The 19,430-nt window shown below is 36.0% G+C and overlaps 1 protein-coding gene across 1 annotated transcript; it reads right to left on the bottom strand.

Annotated features, from left to right (window-relative positions):
* Positions 1–13,618: 13,618 nt before the first annotated feature.
* Positions 13,619–14,566, bottom strand: LOC103235593 (olfactory receptor 5M1). The gene has a single exon (XM_037997608.2). It carries the CDS (start codon positions 14,564–14,566, stop codon positions 13,619–13,621), a length of 948 nt encoding a protein of 315 aa, XP_037853536.2.
* Between the last annotated feature and the right edge of the window lie 4,864 nt (positions 14,567–19,430).

The raw sequence follows: 19,430 nt of genomic DNA, 5'->3' as shown, positions 1-19,430 counted from the left end.
ATTAACCCAATTTGTAGCCTTTTATCCCTCACCTCCTCCACCGTTTCCCTTGAGTCCCCAAGTCCTTTGTGTCATTCTTATGACTTTGCATCCTGACAGCTTAATTTCCATTTATGAGTGAGAACATACTATGTTTGTTTTTTTATTTCTGAATTAGTTCACTTAGAATATTAGTCTCCAAACCCATCCAGGTTGCTGTGAATTATATATATCAGATATATATACATATACATATGCATCATATATATGTGTATATCCACCAAAGAACAAGTGGATAAAGAAATTGTGGTATATTATATATTATATCACAATTATATAACATATGTATAATATGATGTATAATATACCACAGCCTTTATTTGCTTGTTTGATGGTACATTTAATTGCCGAATAGGCAAATACTCTTTTGGTGCTGGATTTCTTGTGTGTGTGTGTGTGTGTGATGGAGTTTCACTCTTGTCACCCAGGCTGGAGTGCAATGGCGCGATTTCAGCTCACTGCAACCTCCATCTCCCAGGTTCAAGCAATTCTCCTGCCTCAACCTCTGGAGTAGCTGGGATTACAGGTGCCTGTCACCACACCCAGCTAAATTTTTTGTATTTTTAGTAGAAATGGAGTTTCACTATGTTGGCAGACTGGTCTTGAACTCCTGACCTCAAGCAATTCACCTGCTTCAGCCTCCCAAAGTGCTGGGATTACAGTTGCCAACCACCACGCCCTGTATGATTACATTTTTAATAGGCTTTTTAAAATTGAAATATTAATTACCTTTCAAAATAACTTCTCAATTCATCTGTTCTTTTATGAGTCTCTTTTTTTCTATTGGAAATTGAAGTAATGCAAGCAATAAACAGTCCAAATAATTTAACTGAGAATTTTATGGAAATAGTCTTTCTTCTAAAACACAAGAACACAGTATCCTACTGCTTTGAGCAAAGAAATCTCAGGGAGAAGCTTTTGCAATTGGACAGAAATGGCTTTGGAGGCATCTGAGCCTTTGCTCTCCTGACATGTGTCCTACACTGAGACATTCCCTTGTGAATGCTTGCTTCTACTATTCTGTCCTACAAAGAGTCTAGAAGGTTGGTCTTCGACTTTAACAAGAGTGGTATCTCCTTGGCAAGTGGTCTTGGTTCAATTTGGAGTGGAAAAAGAAATCTAAAGAAGGCACCTTCACAAAATATATTTTTTATTATTTTTAAGTAATATAGGCTATAAACCTAAAAGTAGCCCATTCTTTATGAAAGGGCTATAAAATATTACATGATACAGCTCTTATAATAGTAAAGAGTGGCATTATTAACACAAAATGAATCAGAAGGATGATTTAATACCAGATCTTGATTGTTCTAAATTAAGTGTAAACAGTAAGCATAGTTTACTATTGAAAACCAGCAGAGTGGGACAGTTACTGGGAGTTTGCAGTCACAATTCCTGGGCGAAAAACCCAGTGCCTCTAGTTCCTACCTGTGTGGCCTGGGGCAAGTTATTAATTTCTGTGTGCCTCAGTTTTCTTATCCATAAAATTTGATTAATAGGCATTCTTTCTAGATGAGAAAATTAACTCAGTAAAAGTTTTTAAAATATATCTGTCATGTAGTACATACTTAACAAATTGTGGCTACTAGTATTATTTGGTGAATGATCCAGTTCTAGTCTAGAGCAAAACTCAACATCAAAGCATGAGCTCCTTTAGGGTCAAGGACTTTATCTGATCTAGTTGTAGACTCAGAAGCACCTAGATTCGTGCCTGCTGAATTGCAGGCAGTCAATAATTATTGATGAAATAAGTATTTTCTTTGGTCTATTTTCATTTCATTATGTAAACACTCTGTAAACACCAGTACTCTGAAAGGAATAGCAACACTTTAATAAAAACATTTTCTAATTCATCAGAATATGTTTCAGCTCAATTTATTTCTATCAATTAAAATATTTATTGCTGGATTTTAAACTTTTTAAAAAATATATGTAATCCTACCTGAGAAAGAAGAGTGATTTCACGATGACAGAATGGGTATTGAGAACCTGTAGAGTTTGTAATGGAATTACCACGTGGAGACCAAATCCCTGCAGGTCAATTATTTCTAGCAAAAAATCGTTCAAATTATGAACAACCACAGTATTTTGATTCTTCTGAAAATCCTAAGCTCATGGAGCACATGAGTTTTGCCAACTCCTCTCTGTCTTCAGGGCATTGCATCCCCCAAGAGTGATGTAGGAATGGGATTCATTATTTGTTTTACTTTACTCCCAAATGACTTCATATGTTAGACTTTGGGAAATATTAAGTTCCTGCTTACAGCAAGTCTAGTGGATAGTATCTGGAGAAGGTTTCAGAGTCTGAAACACCTTCAGAATATAAACTAACTTTTGTTGAACTTGAACTAGTGATATATTGATTTTGAGTTTTGTACCTTTATATTTTTAATAGGGATAGTAATGCATAATTATGGAACATTGTGTATTTATAGATAATACAGGTGTGGTGGTGATTCTCCTTTTCCACCCCATTCCCATTCACATCTATTGCTTTCTCTTCTGTGCCTTGCATTGTTCACCTGGAATTGGGCTCCTATGGACCTGATCAATAGAGCACCTATGGTGTCTGGTTTCCAGCTGACCTTGACTGATGAGAAGACTCACCGGGACGTCAGAAGTGGGAAGGATAGGGAATTATCTCAATTTCTTTATCATTCCCTTCCTGCTTCATTATGAATGTGCTAAAAGGGTTGCACTCCTCCCTGCAGAATGTCTTGGGATGTGTCTCTGGGGAAGATGTTTGCAAGGGATTTCTTCCTGGCTCCAGCTCTCAATGAGCTCTGTGACAGAAGCCACCGTCCTTGGTCCTTCAGAACTAAAGATGGAAATGGTTTTCTACAGTTAGCCTTGACTTTTTTAACTCCCTTGGCTGATTTCTTTAACTTTACCTTTTTATTCTCTATCTTTTCATTAAATTCCCTTTAGCTAAAATGTATGAGTAGAATTGTGGACATCTCTCACCCAGGCCAGAGCAGCATATAGTAGTTATTCAGTAAGTCTTGCAGTGAGGTAGTAGCAGTAATAATAACTATTATAATAAATATTATTTTAGCTAAAAATTTGGAATACATCTACATTCATCATTGTCAGAGCTTAAAGGAGCCATTGAACTGCCCTCCTTTTGGATCCTGACTCACAGGAGTCAGATATGAAAATTACTAGCATTATTGCAGGTAAATTTGGATTTGAGAATGTGTTTTAGACAGGCTTCTCTGTTCCTTTCCTCTGAGGTGAAGTCACTCAGATACAGTAGAGCAATGGGATAACTCTCCTCTTTCCTTCCCTTTCCACAGCCATGAACAGCTTCAGCATCCTTACCAATCACATAGACAAGAAAAGGATGTTTTGGACTAACAGCCAGGGCACCTTTTTATTGATTATAAAGAGCAATTTTTATTGATTATAAAAAGCAATAACTCTTTTTATAATCTCACTAATACATTCACCTCCCTGAGATAAGTTGATGGAAGGTGTAGGAAGAACACCTCAAAGTGTCCTTCAAAATCTTTTCTTCAGTCATTCAATCCTCTGCCTCCTTTTTATCGTGCTTGGTACTCCTTTGGAACAATGGATGTGTTTCAGGAATCTCAGCCCTTTTTAATTTCCTCCTCCCATTTCGGACCCTTTCCATGGCCAAATATTATCTCTATGACTTTTAAATATCTCAAAAATCAATTTTTTCTACAATGAAAATAAGAATAAAGAAATTGATACAATTGCTAGGAACTTTTAAAAAAGTTGTAACGATGCTTTGAAAATATCGGGAGATCCTTTATCTTAAAATCTTACAGAGTTTTATTAATTTATTCCCTTAACAAAACTTACAACTTTGAAGAAATGCTGTCAATGGAAAGTGCATGACACCAGGAAAGTAAGTCATGGCCCTGACTATTTTTTATCTCATCAACCACTATTAACCTAGTATCCAACTCCATTCTTTTCACCCAGACACTGAGTGTTCCTCTTGTGTCTTCTTCATATGAAATATGAATATATATGCATTACATATATATCTTTTTCATATATATTTTATATCTGTAAAATTTTTAAACTGTCTGAAACATAATTACCCATAAAAATAATTACCCAGTTAAACATCTTAATAAACCTATGTGGCTTGGGGTGTTTTTAGAGTCAGCACAGAAATATCTAAGAGAATAACATTTTAATTGAAACCCTAGCTCTTGCTGTGTTCCTGGAAAACATTATTTCGTTCTTCTGAGCTTCAGGGTTTTCATCCATACCAAATAAGGGATAATATTTGTATCACAAAGATACTGCACATGTTAAATAAACTTTGTTCATCATTGGCAGTGAATGTGGCTATCCATTTGTAAATTCTTTGCACACCTGCAGCTGTTATCTAATAAACACTCAGAAGTGATAGTAGTTTTCAGGGTAAGAGTTGCAATGTATGTGCTGTGCCATCAGATAAGGTAAAGAAAATGTAAAAAAAAAAAAAATGGAGCTTTTACAATTCTGTGTAAAATTCTATGTAATTGCCTTGTTCTTTCACAGGAGCTCCATCCAGCTGAGCAGGCATGTGGTAAAACAAGTTTCCAAAATATGTTTTCTATAGTGAGTGCGCTATAAATCTAATTAATTCTGTTTCTCCAACTTGAATTTAGGAAAACCCAGAGATAATTTAAAACACCGAAAACATGTGTATGGAGTATATAATGTTGAAGATGAGTCTCACACATAATTGTAAAGTAATTCATATTCAGTCAATTTTTGTAAGTTTGAGCATTCACTTTCAAAGTTCTATAATGAACACAATTTATCTTCTTAAGTGAAGAAACATAATTTCTTCACCAAATGTTACAAAATGTTACAAAAAGTGTTACAAAATTCAAAAATGACACTACAGTAGAGCTTTCACCTATTTCAATAAACCACCTACACAGAAATACATTTTTAAGAATGACAAAGTACAGAGTATATGCAGATTTTTAACTGTAGCAGCATTTTTGTCCACCTTGACAAGTGCTTTTGTTTTTGCTTTGCCTGTTTGTGTAAGCTGGTAGGTAAATCATTTGCATATTTCTCTCTTTTTTTAGAAAAAAAAATATGGTGACCAAATACCTTTAATTATTGCATTACCTAGTTTTGTAAGTCAAGACATAATTACATATTACATGGAGTGGTTAAATATGGCTTCCTTTTAAAGAGTAGCTTTGGACTCAGAAGAGCCAAATATTTAAATAACCTATTTTGGTTGGTCGTCGTCTTTAGCAAATACACATTCAGATTTTAGTCCCTTTTCTCCTTCCAAGATCTGGTACTAGTTGGTGTAAGCCAAAAGTCTACAAGGTGTGCCACACCCTAAAAACGTTGCTTGAGTTTTCTAATTTATATAGGCAGAATTCTGGAGAACAGGTGTAAGAATGGATATTAAGGGTGTGGGATAATGGTGAGAGGAATATAAAGTTGGATCAGGCTGAATTTATTCATATGGGCCCACTAAACAGAGATACTGCACTCAATGTTACAAATCAGGGAGTTAAAAAAGGTTCTAATAGTTTATTAACTGAAACATGGATCAAAGGATGGCCTACTGTGAGCGACCTTGAAATGCCAGATCTTCCCTGGTTTAATGTAGAGGAAGGGATCCAAAAGCTTAGGGAGATTAGAATTCTAGAGTGGATTAGTCACATTAGACACTTCCTCTGGATACAGGTTTGCCTATCCTGCAGGCAGTGCTTCTGCCAAGACTACCATTCGTGGACTACCAGAATGCCTTATTCACTGTCATGGTATTCCACACACCATTGCCTCTGACCAAGGCACTCACTTTACAGCTAAAGAATAAGACAGTGGGCTCATGCTTATGGAATATACTTATCTTACCATGTTTCTCATTATCCTAAAGCAGATGGATTGATAGAAAGGCGGGATGGCCTTTTGAAGTAACAGTTACAATAACAACTAGTTGATACTACATTACAGGGGCTGGGCATGGTGCCTGATGCCTGTAACCCCAGCACTTTGGGAGGCTGAGGTGGGTGGATCACTTAAGGTCAGAGGTTTGAGACCAACCTAGTCAACATGGTGAAATCTTGTCTCTACTAAAAATACAAAAATTAGCTGGGCATGGTGGCACATGCCTGTAATCCCAGCTATTCTGGAGGCTGAGACAGGAGAATTGCATGAACCTGAGAGGCAGAGGTTGCAGTGAGCTGAGATTGTGCCACTGCACTCTAGTCTGGCAGACACATCACACACACATACACACACACACACACACACACACACACACACACACAGACACACACACATTGCAGGGCTTTATATGCTCTGAGTAGGCATCCAATATGTGGTACTGTTTCTCCCATAGCCAGGATCCACGAAGGCAGGAATCAAGGGGTAGAAGTGGAAGTGGCACCACTTACCATCACCTCTACTGACCCACTAGCAAAATTTTCCTTCCTGTTTCTGCGACGTTATGTTCTACGGGCCTAGAGGTCTTCGTTCCAGAAGGAGGAACGCTGCCACCAGAAGACAGAAAGACGATTCGATCAAACTGGAAATGGACGATTCGATCAAAGTGCCACCTGGCCACTTTGAGCTCCTCCTGCAAGTCAACAGGCTAAGAAGGGAGGTACAGTGTTGGCTGGGGTGACTGACCCAGACTATCAAGATGAAATCAAACTACTACTCCACAATGGAGGTTAACGAAGATTATTTGTGGAATACAGGTGATCTCATAGGGCGTCACAGTATTACCATGCCCTGTGATTAAGGTCAATGAGAAACTACAACAACCCAATCCAGGCAAAACTACAAATGGCCCAGATCCATCAGGAATGAAGATTTGTGCTACTCCACCAGGTAAAAACCCACGACCTGCTGAGGTGCTTGCTGAAGGCAAATGGGTACCATTCTACTACTACTACTTCTACCATTCTACAGAATGGGTAGTAGAAGAAGGTAGTTATGAACTGACCATAGGGGATCAAGCCCTGCCAATTCCTTCATTATTCCCCACAAGATTAGACAGAGCTAGGCCTCTTGGGAAGTGCCCTGGAACATAGGGAAGCTGATGTCTGCCGTGGGCTCTCTTTTCTCCACTGGAGAACACAGCCCCAAGAAATTCCTTTCAATGTGACACTGTGTTTGGCCGGGAAAAAAGCAACACAGTCAAAGTGGAACTGCTCTTCTTACACTTCTAATGTGACATTTCCCAGTTTTTATGCTCCAAGACTGTGTCCCACCTTTCCCTAGGGTTATGGAATTTTCACAGGCATTCTTACCTGTGAGAAGTTGCTAACTGGTCATTTTGTGCTGGAAACCAGAACCGAGCACCTCTTCTTCTGCCATCATGCTCTACAACAGGTTTCTAACTCCTTGCTTTTACCTGCTTTTATTTTCAGATTTTACTGTTAATAAATAAGTATCCTGTAGTTATATATTCTGTGATCTGAACTAAACTGAACATATGAGGTTTTTGTTAGCTTATTTTCTCACATGTGATAGCAACGATTGCTTATCATGGAAAATTTGGATATAGCTATTAATAAGTTTTATTTCTCTTTATCCCTAATATTTTACAAGATATCTGTATACAGCATTGGATATATCTTTGTAACTAATGTATTACACAAAATGATTTACCTTTTCCTTAACTAGGAACATCCTCACTTTAATGACTGTATAACATTCTAAGAAAAAAAAAAGTTCACCTGTACTTTATACTTTCCTTCATGATCAAGGCTGATGACATTCTAGTTATTTAGAAACAGCTTCTACCCCATCTGGTAGATGCCTGTGCTTTTCCAGTTACCAAATGCAGGCAGTCCTCACTTTGAGATTTTGTAGTATCTAAGTAAGAACCATGCAAACTGAGACACATTTCCCATATAGAAAGTTTTCTGTTACATGGTATGGTCTAAGTGGGAGCTACTTGTATTTCCTTTTTTTTTTTTTTTTTTTTATTATTATACTTTAAGTTCTAGGGTACATGTGCATAACGTGCAGGTTTGTTATATATGGATACTTGTGCCATGTTGGCGTGCTGCACCCATCAACTCGTCAGCACCCATCAACTCGTCATTTACATCAGGTACCACTCCCAATGCAATCCCTCTCCCCTCCCCCCTCCCCATCATAGGCCCCGGTGTATGATGTTCCCCTTCCCGAGTCCAAGTGATCTCATTGTTCAGTTCCCACCTATGAGTGAGAACATGCGGTGTTTGGTTTTCTGTTCTTGCGATAGCTTGCTGAGAATGATGGTTTCCAGCTGCATCCATGTCCCTACAAAGGACACAAACTCATCCTTTTTTATGGCTGCATAGTATTCCATGGTGTATAGGTGCCACATTTTCTTAATCCAGTCTGTCACTGATGGACATTTGGTTGATTCCAAACTTTGCTATTGTGAATAGTGCCGCAGTAAACATATGTGTGCATGTGTCTTTATAGCAGCATGGTTTATCATCCTTTGGGTATATACCCAGTAATGGGATGGCTGGGTTATATGGTACTTCTAGTTCTAGATCCTTGAGGAATCGCCATACTATTTTCCATAATGGTTGAACTAGTTTACAATCCCACCAACAGTGTAAAAGTGTTCCTATTTCTCCACATCCTCTCCAACACCTATTGTTTCCTGACTTTTTAATGATTGCCATTCTAACTGGTGTGAGATGGTATCTCATTGTGGTTTTGATTTGCATTTCTCTGATGGCCAGTGATGATGAGCATTTTTTCATGTGTCTGTTGGCTGTATGAATGTCTTCTTTTGAGAACTGTCTGTTCATATCCTTTGCCCACTTTTTGATGGGGTTGTTTTTTTCTTGTAAATTTGTTTGAGTTCTTTGTAGGTTCTGGATATTAGCCCTTTGTCAGATGAGTAGATTGCAAAAATTTTCTCCCATTCTGTAGGTTGCCTGGTCACTCTGATGGTAGTTTCTTTTGCTGTGCAGAAGCTCTTTAGTTTAATGAGATCCCATTTGTCAATTTTGGCTTTTGTTGCCATTGCTTTTGGTGTTTTAGACATGAAGTCCCATCATTTGTTTCCTTTTTCTTGATTATAAAATGAACATCACCATGAAACTCTTCACACAAGTTTCTAATTATGCCTTCAGTAGATTCTTAAATTTGGAATAGCTGAATAAAATTGTAGAAACATTTTGACCCCTTAAAATATTAATAATATTGTATTTATTTCTAGAAAAATTTTATACCATTAATCAATCAATGTATGAAATTACTAGACTTTTTCAGCTCTCTTAAATATAGACACGTAAACAGTATTGTATTTCGTGTTTTTAGTTGCCACTATTTTCTGCATTAATTTTAGCATTTTGTATTTTAATCTATTTTCTACATATAGTCTTCAACATTTATTTATATAGTCATGTTTTAGTGCTTCAAATGATATATACTAATGTAACATATTTCAATAATTTTGCCACTTTGTCTTATTTGTGGCAAATACGTTGCCAGACTGTAGGGTGGCTCTTATTTTGAAATAGTTTTACTGTAAATTAAAGCAACTATATTACTGTGAATTATTCCCACAGTTAAAAAGCACAGAGTAATTTTTCTCTAATTAATTAATGTTTAATATTTATTTTATTTAATTAATATTTATTTTTATTCTAATTAATAGATTTTTTTAAGTCTTCGAAATAACTCAAAGCAGAAGAATATATTTGGGCATGTCAGTTCTTTTATGGGGAGTTGCTGGCAAAAAGTCAGCCTACTTAGAGAAAAGAATCTGTATTTAGAGATATTTGTTGAAAAAAATGTTTTATTATGAACACTGGCATGGTGTAAAAATAAATGTTTGTATAAAGGTGTTAATAATTGATAGAATTAATAGACCAAGGTTAAATGTTTCCTCCTCACTCATAGGCCAAGAAGCATTTTCCTGCCTTTCTGGAAAACAAACTTAACCATAGCAGTTTTCCTATGGTCTCCATAGAGAGGAAAATAGTTTTCATTGTTTTTCAAATAATTTACAATGTGTATTTCATGTATAGCCACATTGAAATATATATTTGCATATATAAAGTAGGCATATAGTTTCTAAATTGAATAATAGTATGCATAATTTGTGTCATCATCAGATGATTTGCAGTCTCCTAAGAGAAAATTGAAGATAAAATTTTTCCACCGGAAATTAAAGCATATTTTAAGTGTACATTAATCATATGAATTTAGTTTAAAATATATGTATATTCTGGCCAAAGATAAAGAGGAAATAGGCAGAAATAGATTCACTTATGGTATAATAAAGGTGACATCACAAATCAGTTGAAAAACAAAGCATTGCTTAATAAATAGTGGGAGGAAATTGGTTAAAGATATGAGGGGAAAAATAATTTATAATATTACAACATAGTACAAGAATACATCTAAAACAATTCATGATATCACTATCAAATTATCAAATATTGCAATGAAAAGCCAATAACTCCATATAAGTGCTTGTTTATTCAATTTTAGGATGAGGAAAAGTTACATTACAACAATAAACAAAAGGTAACATTTTTCCAAATAGAAATACTAATATTATTCATGCAAGAAATTATTAGCAATAGCATGAAGAGAAATTATCAATCTTATGTATAGCCTTTATTTGTTAAATATATGCTTCAATTTTTATTCTGTGCGTATTGGAACAGAATTATTTTCTAAGACTTCCCTTGAGACATCAAAGAAGCAAATAGCCATAAACAAGAGCTCCTACTACTGATAGAGTTATAATGAAATTATCATTCTCAAATATTACTAGTACAGGTTTAAGTTGCTAGAAGCTTTCCGGAGAAAAATTTAGCAGGAGTTTCAAAAGCGTTCAAAACATTTAATTCAGCAATCCCACCTCTGGGAACATATACAAAAGGAACAATTAGAGATGCACAGATACATCAGTCATAAACATACTAAGGTACATTGATATGATGGAATCATGGTTTGCAAGATAATCAAATGGAATAAAACAAGTGAATGCTGAGTTCAGCTCTCTTCAGGTAGGTGATTATAAGTAAATGTTGCTTCTATGTCTTATGTATGTTAATATGGTTCAGTCAGTTTTCTACGATTGATATGTATTATTTTGTATTAAGGTCATATGATCTAACTATTATATGACATTCAACATGATGTTTATCAGAAATATTTAATCTATATAAAGTTGCATACATTATATTATCAAGTGAAAATCAGTGTTCAAATTTGTATATGATAAATGATTTCACATTTGCTTGATGCATTTTAGTAACATATGTAAGCATATAAACTTATTGAGAAGAAATGTAACAAAATACAAAGAAAATGTATCCCTTGTCTTAGGACAGGTCCCTCATAAATTTTACTTCCTCATATTTTTCTGTACCTGGCAATTAATTAATATGAATATGTATGTTTTTATAAATGGGAAAATATATTAATAAAATGCAACCTAAATAGCATATATGTCTTCTATATATCAAAATTTTCTCCCTTCACATGGACATTAAGATAATTTTAATTATAGTGTCTATAAATTATGTTCACTGGAATTTTCAAGAGAAATTCCCATTAGCTATTCTTAGGATACATATAACTATCATATAATAACCACTATTTCATCTATAGCAATAATCTCATCAATTCATAATCTCCAACATTCCACAAGCATTTGAAGTGTGTTGAGAATTTCTCTAATAACAACTACAGTATGAATTAGAAAGAGAACTTGAAACCAAGAAATCTGCTTTTGTCCTACTGAGTGACCAATGAATTTGGGCAAGAAATTTAATCTCTCCGTGCCTCAGGCTCCAATGTTGTCAATGGAGATAATAATTCTCTCAGTATTTCATTTATGAAGATTAAAAAAAAGTGATCTTAAAATTAGCGCTACACTGTGATTGCAACTCTTATAATTACTTTTATTCATGTCGATTTATGTTCTATCGTATCTCCGAAGAATTTCTGAGGTGACTTTTACCCGAAGACATGCAGAAGGAAAAAATTAAATCACAAGTAGAAATAAAAAGAGTATTTTCTAAAAAATCAATTAGAAACAGGTCAATCGTTTGGAGTAAAAGGATGTCAAAGTTTAAAAATGGTTGCTGCAAGCCAGAGCAATTCTCATAACTAGAAAATAAATGGAATCACACAGTTATTCAGGCCAAATATATAATTTTTTTGCACTCATTCTAAAATCCAATTTTCAAATAGGGTTGTAAATCTGGATATCAGACCATTCTGCTTGCTAGAAATGAAATACAATGCTTTGCCTAACAGATGGAAATTTCTCATAAGGTAAAGAAGTACTCCACAGATGAAATGACGCTGGTCCTCAAAATGGAAGTGTGGATGCTGTGTCACTCAATTCCCAGCTTTTCTGATTCGTTGTTGTCTCTGAAGATCACCTTCCTCTGCTGTCCCACCATCATTGCCAAAACCAAGCAAATACAAAAACAAATAGTGCTAAAATGTAAATATTAAATCCTTGTCACCGAAATTTGCCTTCCTTCTTTTTCAGATACAGTTTCTGAAAGAGGATTTGGCTAGAACCAGACTTAATCAGATGATACTCAAGAATATACCTCCATTTTACAAAACTTCCAAGTCGTCTGATTAATATTCTGGAAAACCATTTGAACACGTTATAGTAGATATAGTAGTTGATATCATACATTTTCTGTAACATATTCTGTATGGTGTTAGTTAATATCAGAGTGCAAAATGTTAAAATGCCAAACACATGAGGCAATTTATTAGGGCTGAATACGTATGTATCAATATGCAGTCATCAATATGCAGTTGACGAATAATGCATAGATTAATGTGTCTCCTTAGGTAGCCTCTCCGAGATTGATTTTCTCTATAGCAGCTTCAAGGACTACTAGGACACCCTTATTTTAAAAATAATGGGCCACAGAAAGCTTTATGAAGCAAAATAAGCATCGCGTATTTCCTCCAGAAAGAGATATACACCCCTATTTATTTGTATACTGTTTCAAGACACTTATGGGTATGCAGAGTGCAGTTAATAGACCCTATTGACTCCTACTGAATTAGTCCTAAGTCAGAGGTATGGCACTGGAAAACATACCCAGAATGCAATTAAAGTAGTTTGATGATAGAATTGGATCTATACACTTGGAAACTCATAAAAAGGTGTTGAGAGTTGATTTTCAGAATCAAGGACGATAATCAGTATTACCACATGAACAAAAAAGAAGCTTCTCTAGATATTTACGAGATGGGTTTGGGGGAACACTTACAGAAAATTTAACATATCAGTGACCCATATATTTATATTTTTGCACATTGATTACAATAAGTTACAAAGGTGACTGAGCTATTGTTCAAGACACCATACTGAAGTAGAAATAATTTCATTTTTTTAAAAGTGTAAAATTATCCACCCTATCTTGAACCTCACTATGGCTCTGTGGTCCATCATATTCAAAGGAGATGAATTTCCAGAATTTCTCTCAGGCTAAGTTAGTTAAAAATTTACCCCCCAAGTAAGTAAACATAGTATTTTCATATAGAATTGTTAGGTACTAAACAATCTATTTCCATAGAAAATAAATGTTACCCCACAAGCAGTTCATGAATGCAAATAAACACAGGCCTAAACTGCAATTTTATGAAAGGATTCTCCTCTAATCATTTGTTGCATGGCAAGGATTACATCTTTGTTCCTTAGGCTATAGATCAATGGGTTCAGCATTGGGCTCAAAAAACTATAAAAGACTGCAATTATTTTGGACTCCTCTACAGACTTCTCTGATGGAGGCCTTATGTACATGCAGAAAAGGGTTCCATAAAACAAAGTAACTGTCGTCAGGTGGGAAGCACATGTAGAAAAGGCTTTGTGCCTGCCTTCAGCAGAACGGATCCTCAAGATCGCTGCAAAAATGAAAAGATAGGACAGAAGAATGATGAATAGAGAGCTTGAGAGATTAAAGCCTGCAGCTACAAACATTGCCATCTTTTTGACTTGGGTGTCAGAGCAGGCCAGCATTATAAGAGGAGGATCAGCGCAGTAGAAATGATTGATTTCAAAGGAGCCACAGAAAGATAAGTGAAAGGTCAACAGTGACTGAGAGAACCCACTCAGAAACCCATACATGTAAGGGACAATGACCAGACAGATACAGATGTTCTTGGACATCCTGGAACTGTAATGTAAAGGGCTGCAAATGGCTACATAGCGATCCAATGCCATTGAAGCAAGGATGTAAAACTCAGTGATCACCAGGGCGATGAAGAGAAGACACTGTGTGAAGCATCCAGCATAGGAGATGGTCTTCTGTTCTGAGAGGAAATTGTGCAGCATATTTGGAGTAACATTGGAAGAATAACAAATGTCTACAAAGGAGAGGTGGCCAAGGAAGAAATACATGGGGGTTTGCAGGTGGGAATTGGTCCTGATCAGCAGGATCATGCACAGGTTGCCTGCCAGCGTGATTAGGTAGATGACCAGGAACACCCCAAACAGGATCTTCTCTAGCACTGGGTCATCTGTCAGTCCCGAGAGAATGAATTCTGTCAGTATTGTGTGGTTTGAGGAGAACATCTTCTTATCTCCTGAAAACTTAAAGTGACAAAGAATGTGAGGATTTCTGTCTGATTCAGATTTGGCATTTGTTTCATCCATTTATCATTCACTGATTCATCTATTTAGGTGACAAGTTACTTCTTTTGTTTCAATAATCACATCAGAGATTTTACATAACATTTTCTTCCTATATGTCTTTTTTAATCTGTGTCTTTCTATACATCAAACCCACATACTTACACAAACATACATATTCTCTATTTCTCTCTGCCATACATACGTAATTTTCTTCATTCATACATTTATACCTGTCTTCTTGGTGGACTCCATATTTAGTAATTTTATTCAAACTTTGTCAGGAAACAAAAAGCCCAAAGGAATGAAAATTAAATATGACAACGGTAGGTTATTTGCAATTGGATAAATAAAGGAAGTCTGATCTTTGGTATCCCTTCAGCTCTGATACTGTATTGTTTCAGACACAAAATGAAGAAAGAAAAGCAAAGAATTTTCAATTCAAACTTATAGCTGTGTGCCTTACCTTTATTCAGGAACCATTAGATTAGAGAAATGAATTGCTATCTGATATATGGCTAAGAGGGTACAAAAAGAAGACTTGTTTTTTCCACTTTGTAATGTCAGCTGCCTGTTTACTCATGTATACTGTATAGCTTAATTTCTTTCTGTTCCAGTCCCTTGGGTTACTACAGTAAATAAGTATTTCAGCTCATGGAGCACACATTATAATAGAGGGAGCAGATATTAAACACACAGGAAAAGGTACATATAATTTCAGGCAATACCATTTTATGTGAAGAAAAAATGAATGTGGGATGCTTTTGGATGACCATTCAGAGAAGATCTTCCTAAGAATGCAGCATTTGAACCGTAGATATACAACTCTACTGTTTGGGAAAAGTGTGGATATTTTTTGGGTTCCCATTTTTGTACCACTAACCCACTCATGATAATATTGTTTAGGTATGCACAGATAATGTATAAAAGCAGTCTTAACTTCCAACTCGAGCCACTCTCTCTCAGTTCTCTTTGAAAGTAACATAGGATTGTAAAAATTTCCACTCCAAAAACTGCACCTTAAAGCCATTGTTTATTTCGTTCTCACATACACATCAGAAGAGCTTGCGTACAATTTATTTGAGAGAATCAATGCAATTCTAACATGGATAGAAAAGTCAAGCGAAACTGGAAAAAATACTTGTTTTCCCCATTGATGGAATACTTATCTCTACACACACACACATTGTATTTTTAGTGAACAAATTTAAAAAATGACCTACCTGTTAATGTTAACAGACCATATCTTATGAAAACAAGGTAGCAAGATTTACAACATATTTATTAGGCATCTTCCCTAGAGTATTTTTAAACTAATTCTAAAGAGTCAATTAAAATATGCTTTGTTCCTCAAGAGCATAACCTTAATTCGATGCTTCCTGGAGCTAGACTCTCCTGTGAGGATGAAATCCCTTATGTTACATTTATGTAAAGTTTCAGTACAAGTGTGTATGAGATCCTTAGCACAAATAGAGAAATTAGCCATCCCTTTCAATAACATGGAAGAGGAAAACATGGGTAGATAACTTTTGCCTTTTTAGTATAATGAAAACAAGGAGATGCTCGTCAGAACTCTTCAGCTTTTGCCTATAAACACTGCAGTGACGTCATCTAAAGAGAGTAAGGGGTAGGAAGTTGAGACAGGTGAGACATTTGAGGAGAGGAAAGATTTGAAAGACTGTGAGAGCAGAAGAGTGGCATAATCAGTAGGAGGCAGAAGTATTGGTCAGGGCCCAGGATCCTTTGGAGAATGGATGTTATGGATTTATGTTGGAACTAGTCTGCCCCATCGAGGTTAATATTAACATGCTAACAATCAAAGGTCTTAGAATCAGGACTATTTATAAAATTTATGATGCATAAAATTGTTTATTTAGAAAGGGAGTTGAAATAGAATGGAGAATATTTGAAAATTGTATAGCACTGTATTTGTTAGAGGACAAAGGGACTAGAGATGCATTTATTAGTCTGTATCTTCCAGTGCACACATAGTTCCAGGTTAGTACAAATGGATCAAAGTGCACTCTGATCGAGACAGGAGAAGCATCCCTAATTTTCTTAGCGTTGCGGGTGGTAGGTTATACTCTGAGAAATCATTTAATAAAACATAGCTATGTATCAAAATCAAAATGTAGATTTATTACATCCCATGAAATTTGAGAATATAGAGCTTTGCTATATGTTTATTTCAAATTGATGTGTAAAGTCTTCTCTATCTCAATTATTCTGTGTTTCATTTTGGTTCCTTGCATTACTAACATTGTAAAATACAATAATATTGCTTAAATATTGTGGAGACTGGGCACGGTGGCTCTGTAATCCCAGCACTTTGGGAGGCCAAGGCCACTGGATCACCTGAGGTCAGGAGTTTGAGACCAGCCTGGCCAACATGGCGAAACCCCGTCTCTACTAAAAATACAAAACTTAGCCAGGTGTGGTGGTGTGTGCCTGTAATCCCAGCTGCTCAGGAAGCTGAGGCAGGAAGAATTGCTTGAACCCACAAGGCAGAGGTTGCAATGAACCAAGATTATACCACTGTACCTCAGCCTGGGTGACAGAGTGAGACTTCATCTAAAAAAAAAAAAAAAATATGATGGAATATAAGGTATTATAAGATTATAAAACTAGTGTCCCTCATTTCCTCCTCCCTTAATGTAGAGGTACCTTGTTTTGCATAAAAATGTTGAAGATTTGGCTCATTTTTAGGTAGAAAGCTTTCACTTTGAAGAAAAAAATGCCCTCATGTATGTGTGTATGTATGTATGTATTTTCTTTTATATGTTGGTATACAATGGCTATGTAATAAAACATAAGATTTACAAAGTGAATTTTCTGACAGAAATAAAACTGGCTCTATAATAACTGAATGGTTAGATGAAAAGTAATGAATGGGTTATTTTCATTTAGAAAGAGCAAAGTATTTACAATTTTTTTTTTTTTTTTTTTTTTTTTTTTGAGACGGAGTCTTGCTCTGTGCCCCAGGCTGGAGTGCGGTGGTGCTATCTCGGCTCACTGCAAGCTCCGCCCCCCGGGTTCACGCTATTCTCCTGCCTCAGCCTCCCGAGTAGCCGGGACTACAGGCGCCGCCACCTCGCCCGGCTGGTTTTTCGTATTTTTTAGTAGAGACGGGGTTTCACGGTGTTAGCCAGGATGGTCTCGATCTCCTGACCTTGTGATCCGCCCGCCTCGGCCTCCCAAAGTGCTGGGATTACAGGCTTGAGCCACCGCGCCCGGCCAAGTATTTACAATTTTAAGTGTGGAATCACATAATCAGATGTCCACACAAAAGAAGGCAATGTTAATTTATTTATACAGCAATGAATAGAAAATACAAAATTTAGCTATGTGTATGATACTTACTCAAAGAAGAGTTTTACACATACTTATATTATTTTTCATAGAAAACCTTCAGAAGGCTCTGTTTATATTACTCAAAGGCATTAATTCCTTAGTTCATGTCATTTTTCTTCCACTGCAATAACTAGTATGTGTGCCTGCTAGAGGGACAGCTAATGGATTTAGCTGCACAAATGATACAATGGTCAGGCAGCTAAATACATCCTACTAGCCCTTTAGACTGTTACTTGTTTGTGATTATTCAGTTTACTATTTTTATTCAAAAGTTATAGCATGCTATTATCAAAATCCTAGCTAAGAAATGTTCTATAATGGTGTCATGCCCACTAGACACTATGTCACTGATGTTGTATTATTATTTGTATAAATAGTACTCTAACCATAATAAATTCTACCCATTTACTATTGTTTTGAAGCCAAATGCTCTTAATTATGTTTACTATCAAACTGATATTATGTAAAATGCATCAAACTGTCTACAATCAGGTAGGCAGTATAATCCTGAAAAGGAATGCATGAAATCCATAATTCATTAAGTAGGATGCAGCACATTAAGAGAAAACCGTCTCCTTGGGACAGATTTCTTTTTTTAAATTTTATTTTGGGTGTCCATGTGCAGCTTTGATATAAAGGTAAATTGAGTGTCACAGGGTTTTGGTATACAGGTTATTTCATCACCCAGTTGATAAACATAGTACCCGACAGGCAGAGAGTTTCAATTCTTACCCTCCTCCCACCCTTCACCCTCAAGTAGGCCCTAGTGTCTGTTGTTCCCTTTTTTGTGTCCATGTGTATTCAATGTTTAGCTTCCACATGTAAGTGAGAACATGCAGTATATGGTTTCCTGTTCCTGCATTGGTTTGCTTTGGATATTGTCTTCCAGCTTCTTCCGTGTTGCTACAAAGGACATAATCTCATTTTTTTTTTTACAGCTGCATAGCATTCCATAAGATACATGTACCACATTTTTTTTGTATCTGATCTACTGTTGAAGGGCATTGAGGTTGATTACATGTCTTTGCTATTGTGAATACTGTTGTGATGAACACACACATGCATGTGTCTTTATGGTAGAATGATTTATATTCCTTTGTGTATATACCCAGTAATGGGATTGCTGGGTCAAAAGGTAGTTCTGTTTTAAATATGTGCCATTATCCCAAAATTCACACCATCCTGCTGAAGAGCCATATATCCCTGAATCACAAATGTGTCTAAATGCTGCTGCACTGATTCATCTGCCTAAGCATGTGTTTCTGTGAAGGATAAAAGACTAATACATCTGATCGTTCTGGAGAAATGGAGGCCCATGCGAAGCTTCATGAAAACGTTAAGACTATAAACACCCAAATTACTGTGTAATCCCACATGGGACACTTCCCATGTTCCCCCAATGAGAACATAAAAATCAGTTTATTAAGACACACTTGAAAGTATCTGCTTCAATGGC

The sequence above is a fragment of the Chlorocebus sabaeus genome, chromosome 1, assembly GCF_047675955.1.
Source record: "Chlorocebus sabaeus isolate Y175 chromosome 1, mChlSab1.0.hap1, whole genome shotgun sequence".
Lineage (NCBI taxonomy): Eukaryota > Metazoa > Chordata > Mammalia > Primates > Cercopithecidae > Chlorocebus > Chlorocebus sabaeus.
Note: the sequence above shows the minus strand (reverse complement) of the source record. Positions and strands in the feature narration are given on the sequence as shown.

Excerpts from the sequence above, each read along its gene's own strand:
- LOC103235593 (XM_037997608.2), bottom strand. The coding sequence starts at position 14,566 with ATGTTCTCCTCAAACCACACAATACTGACAGAATTCATTCTCTCGGGA.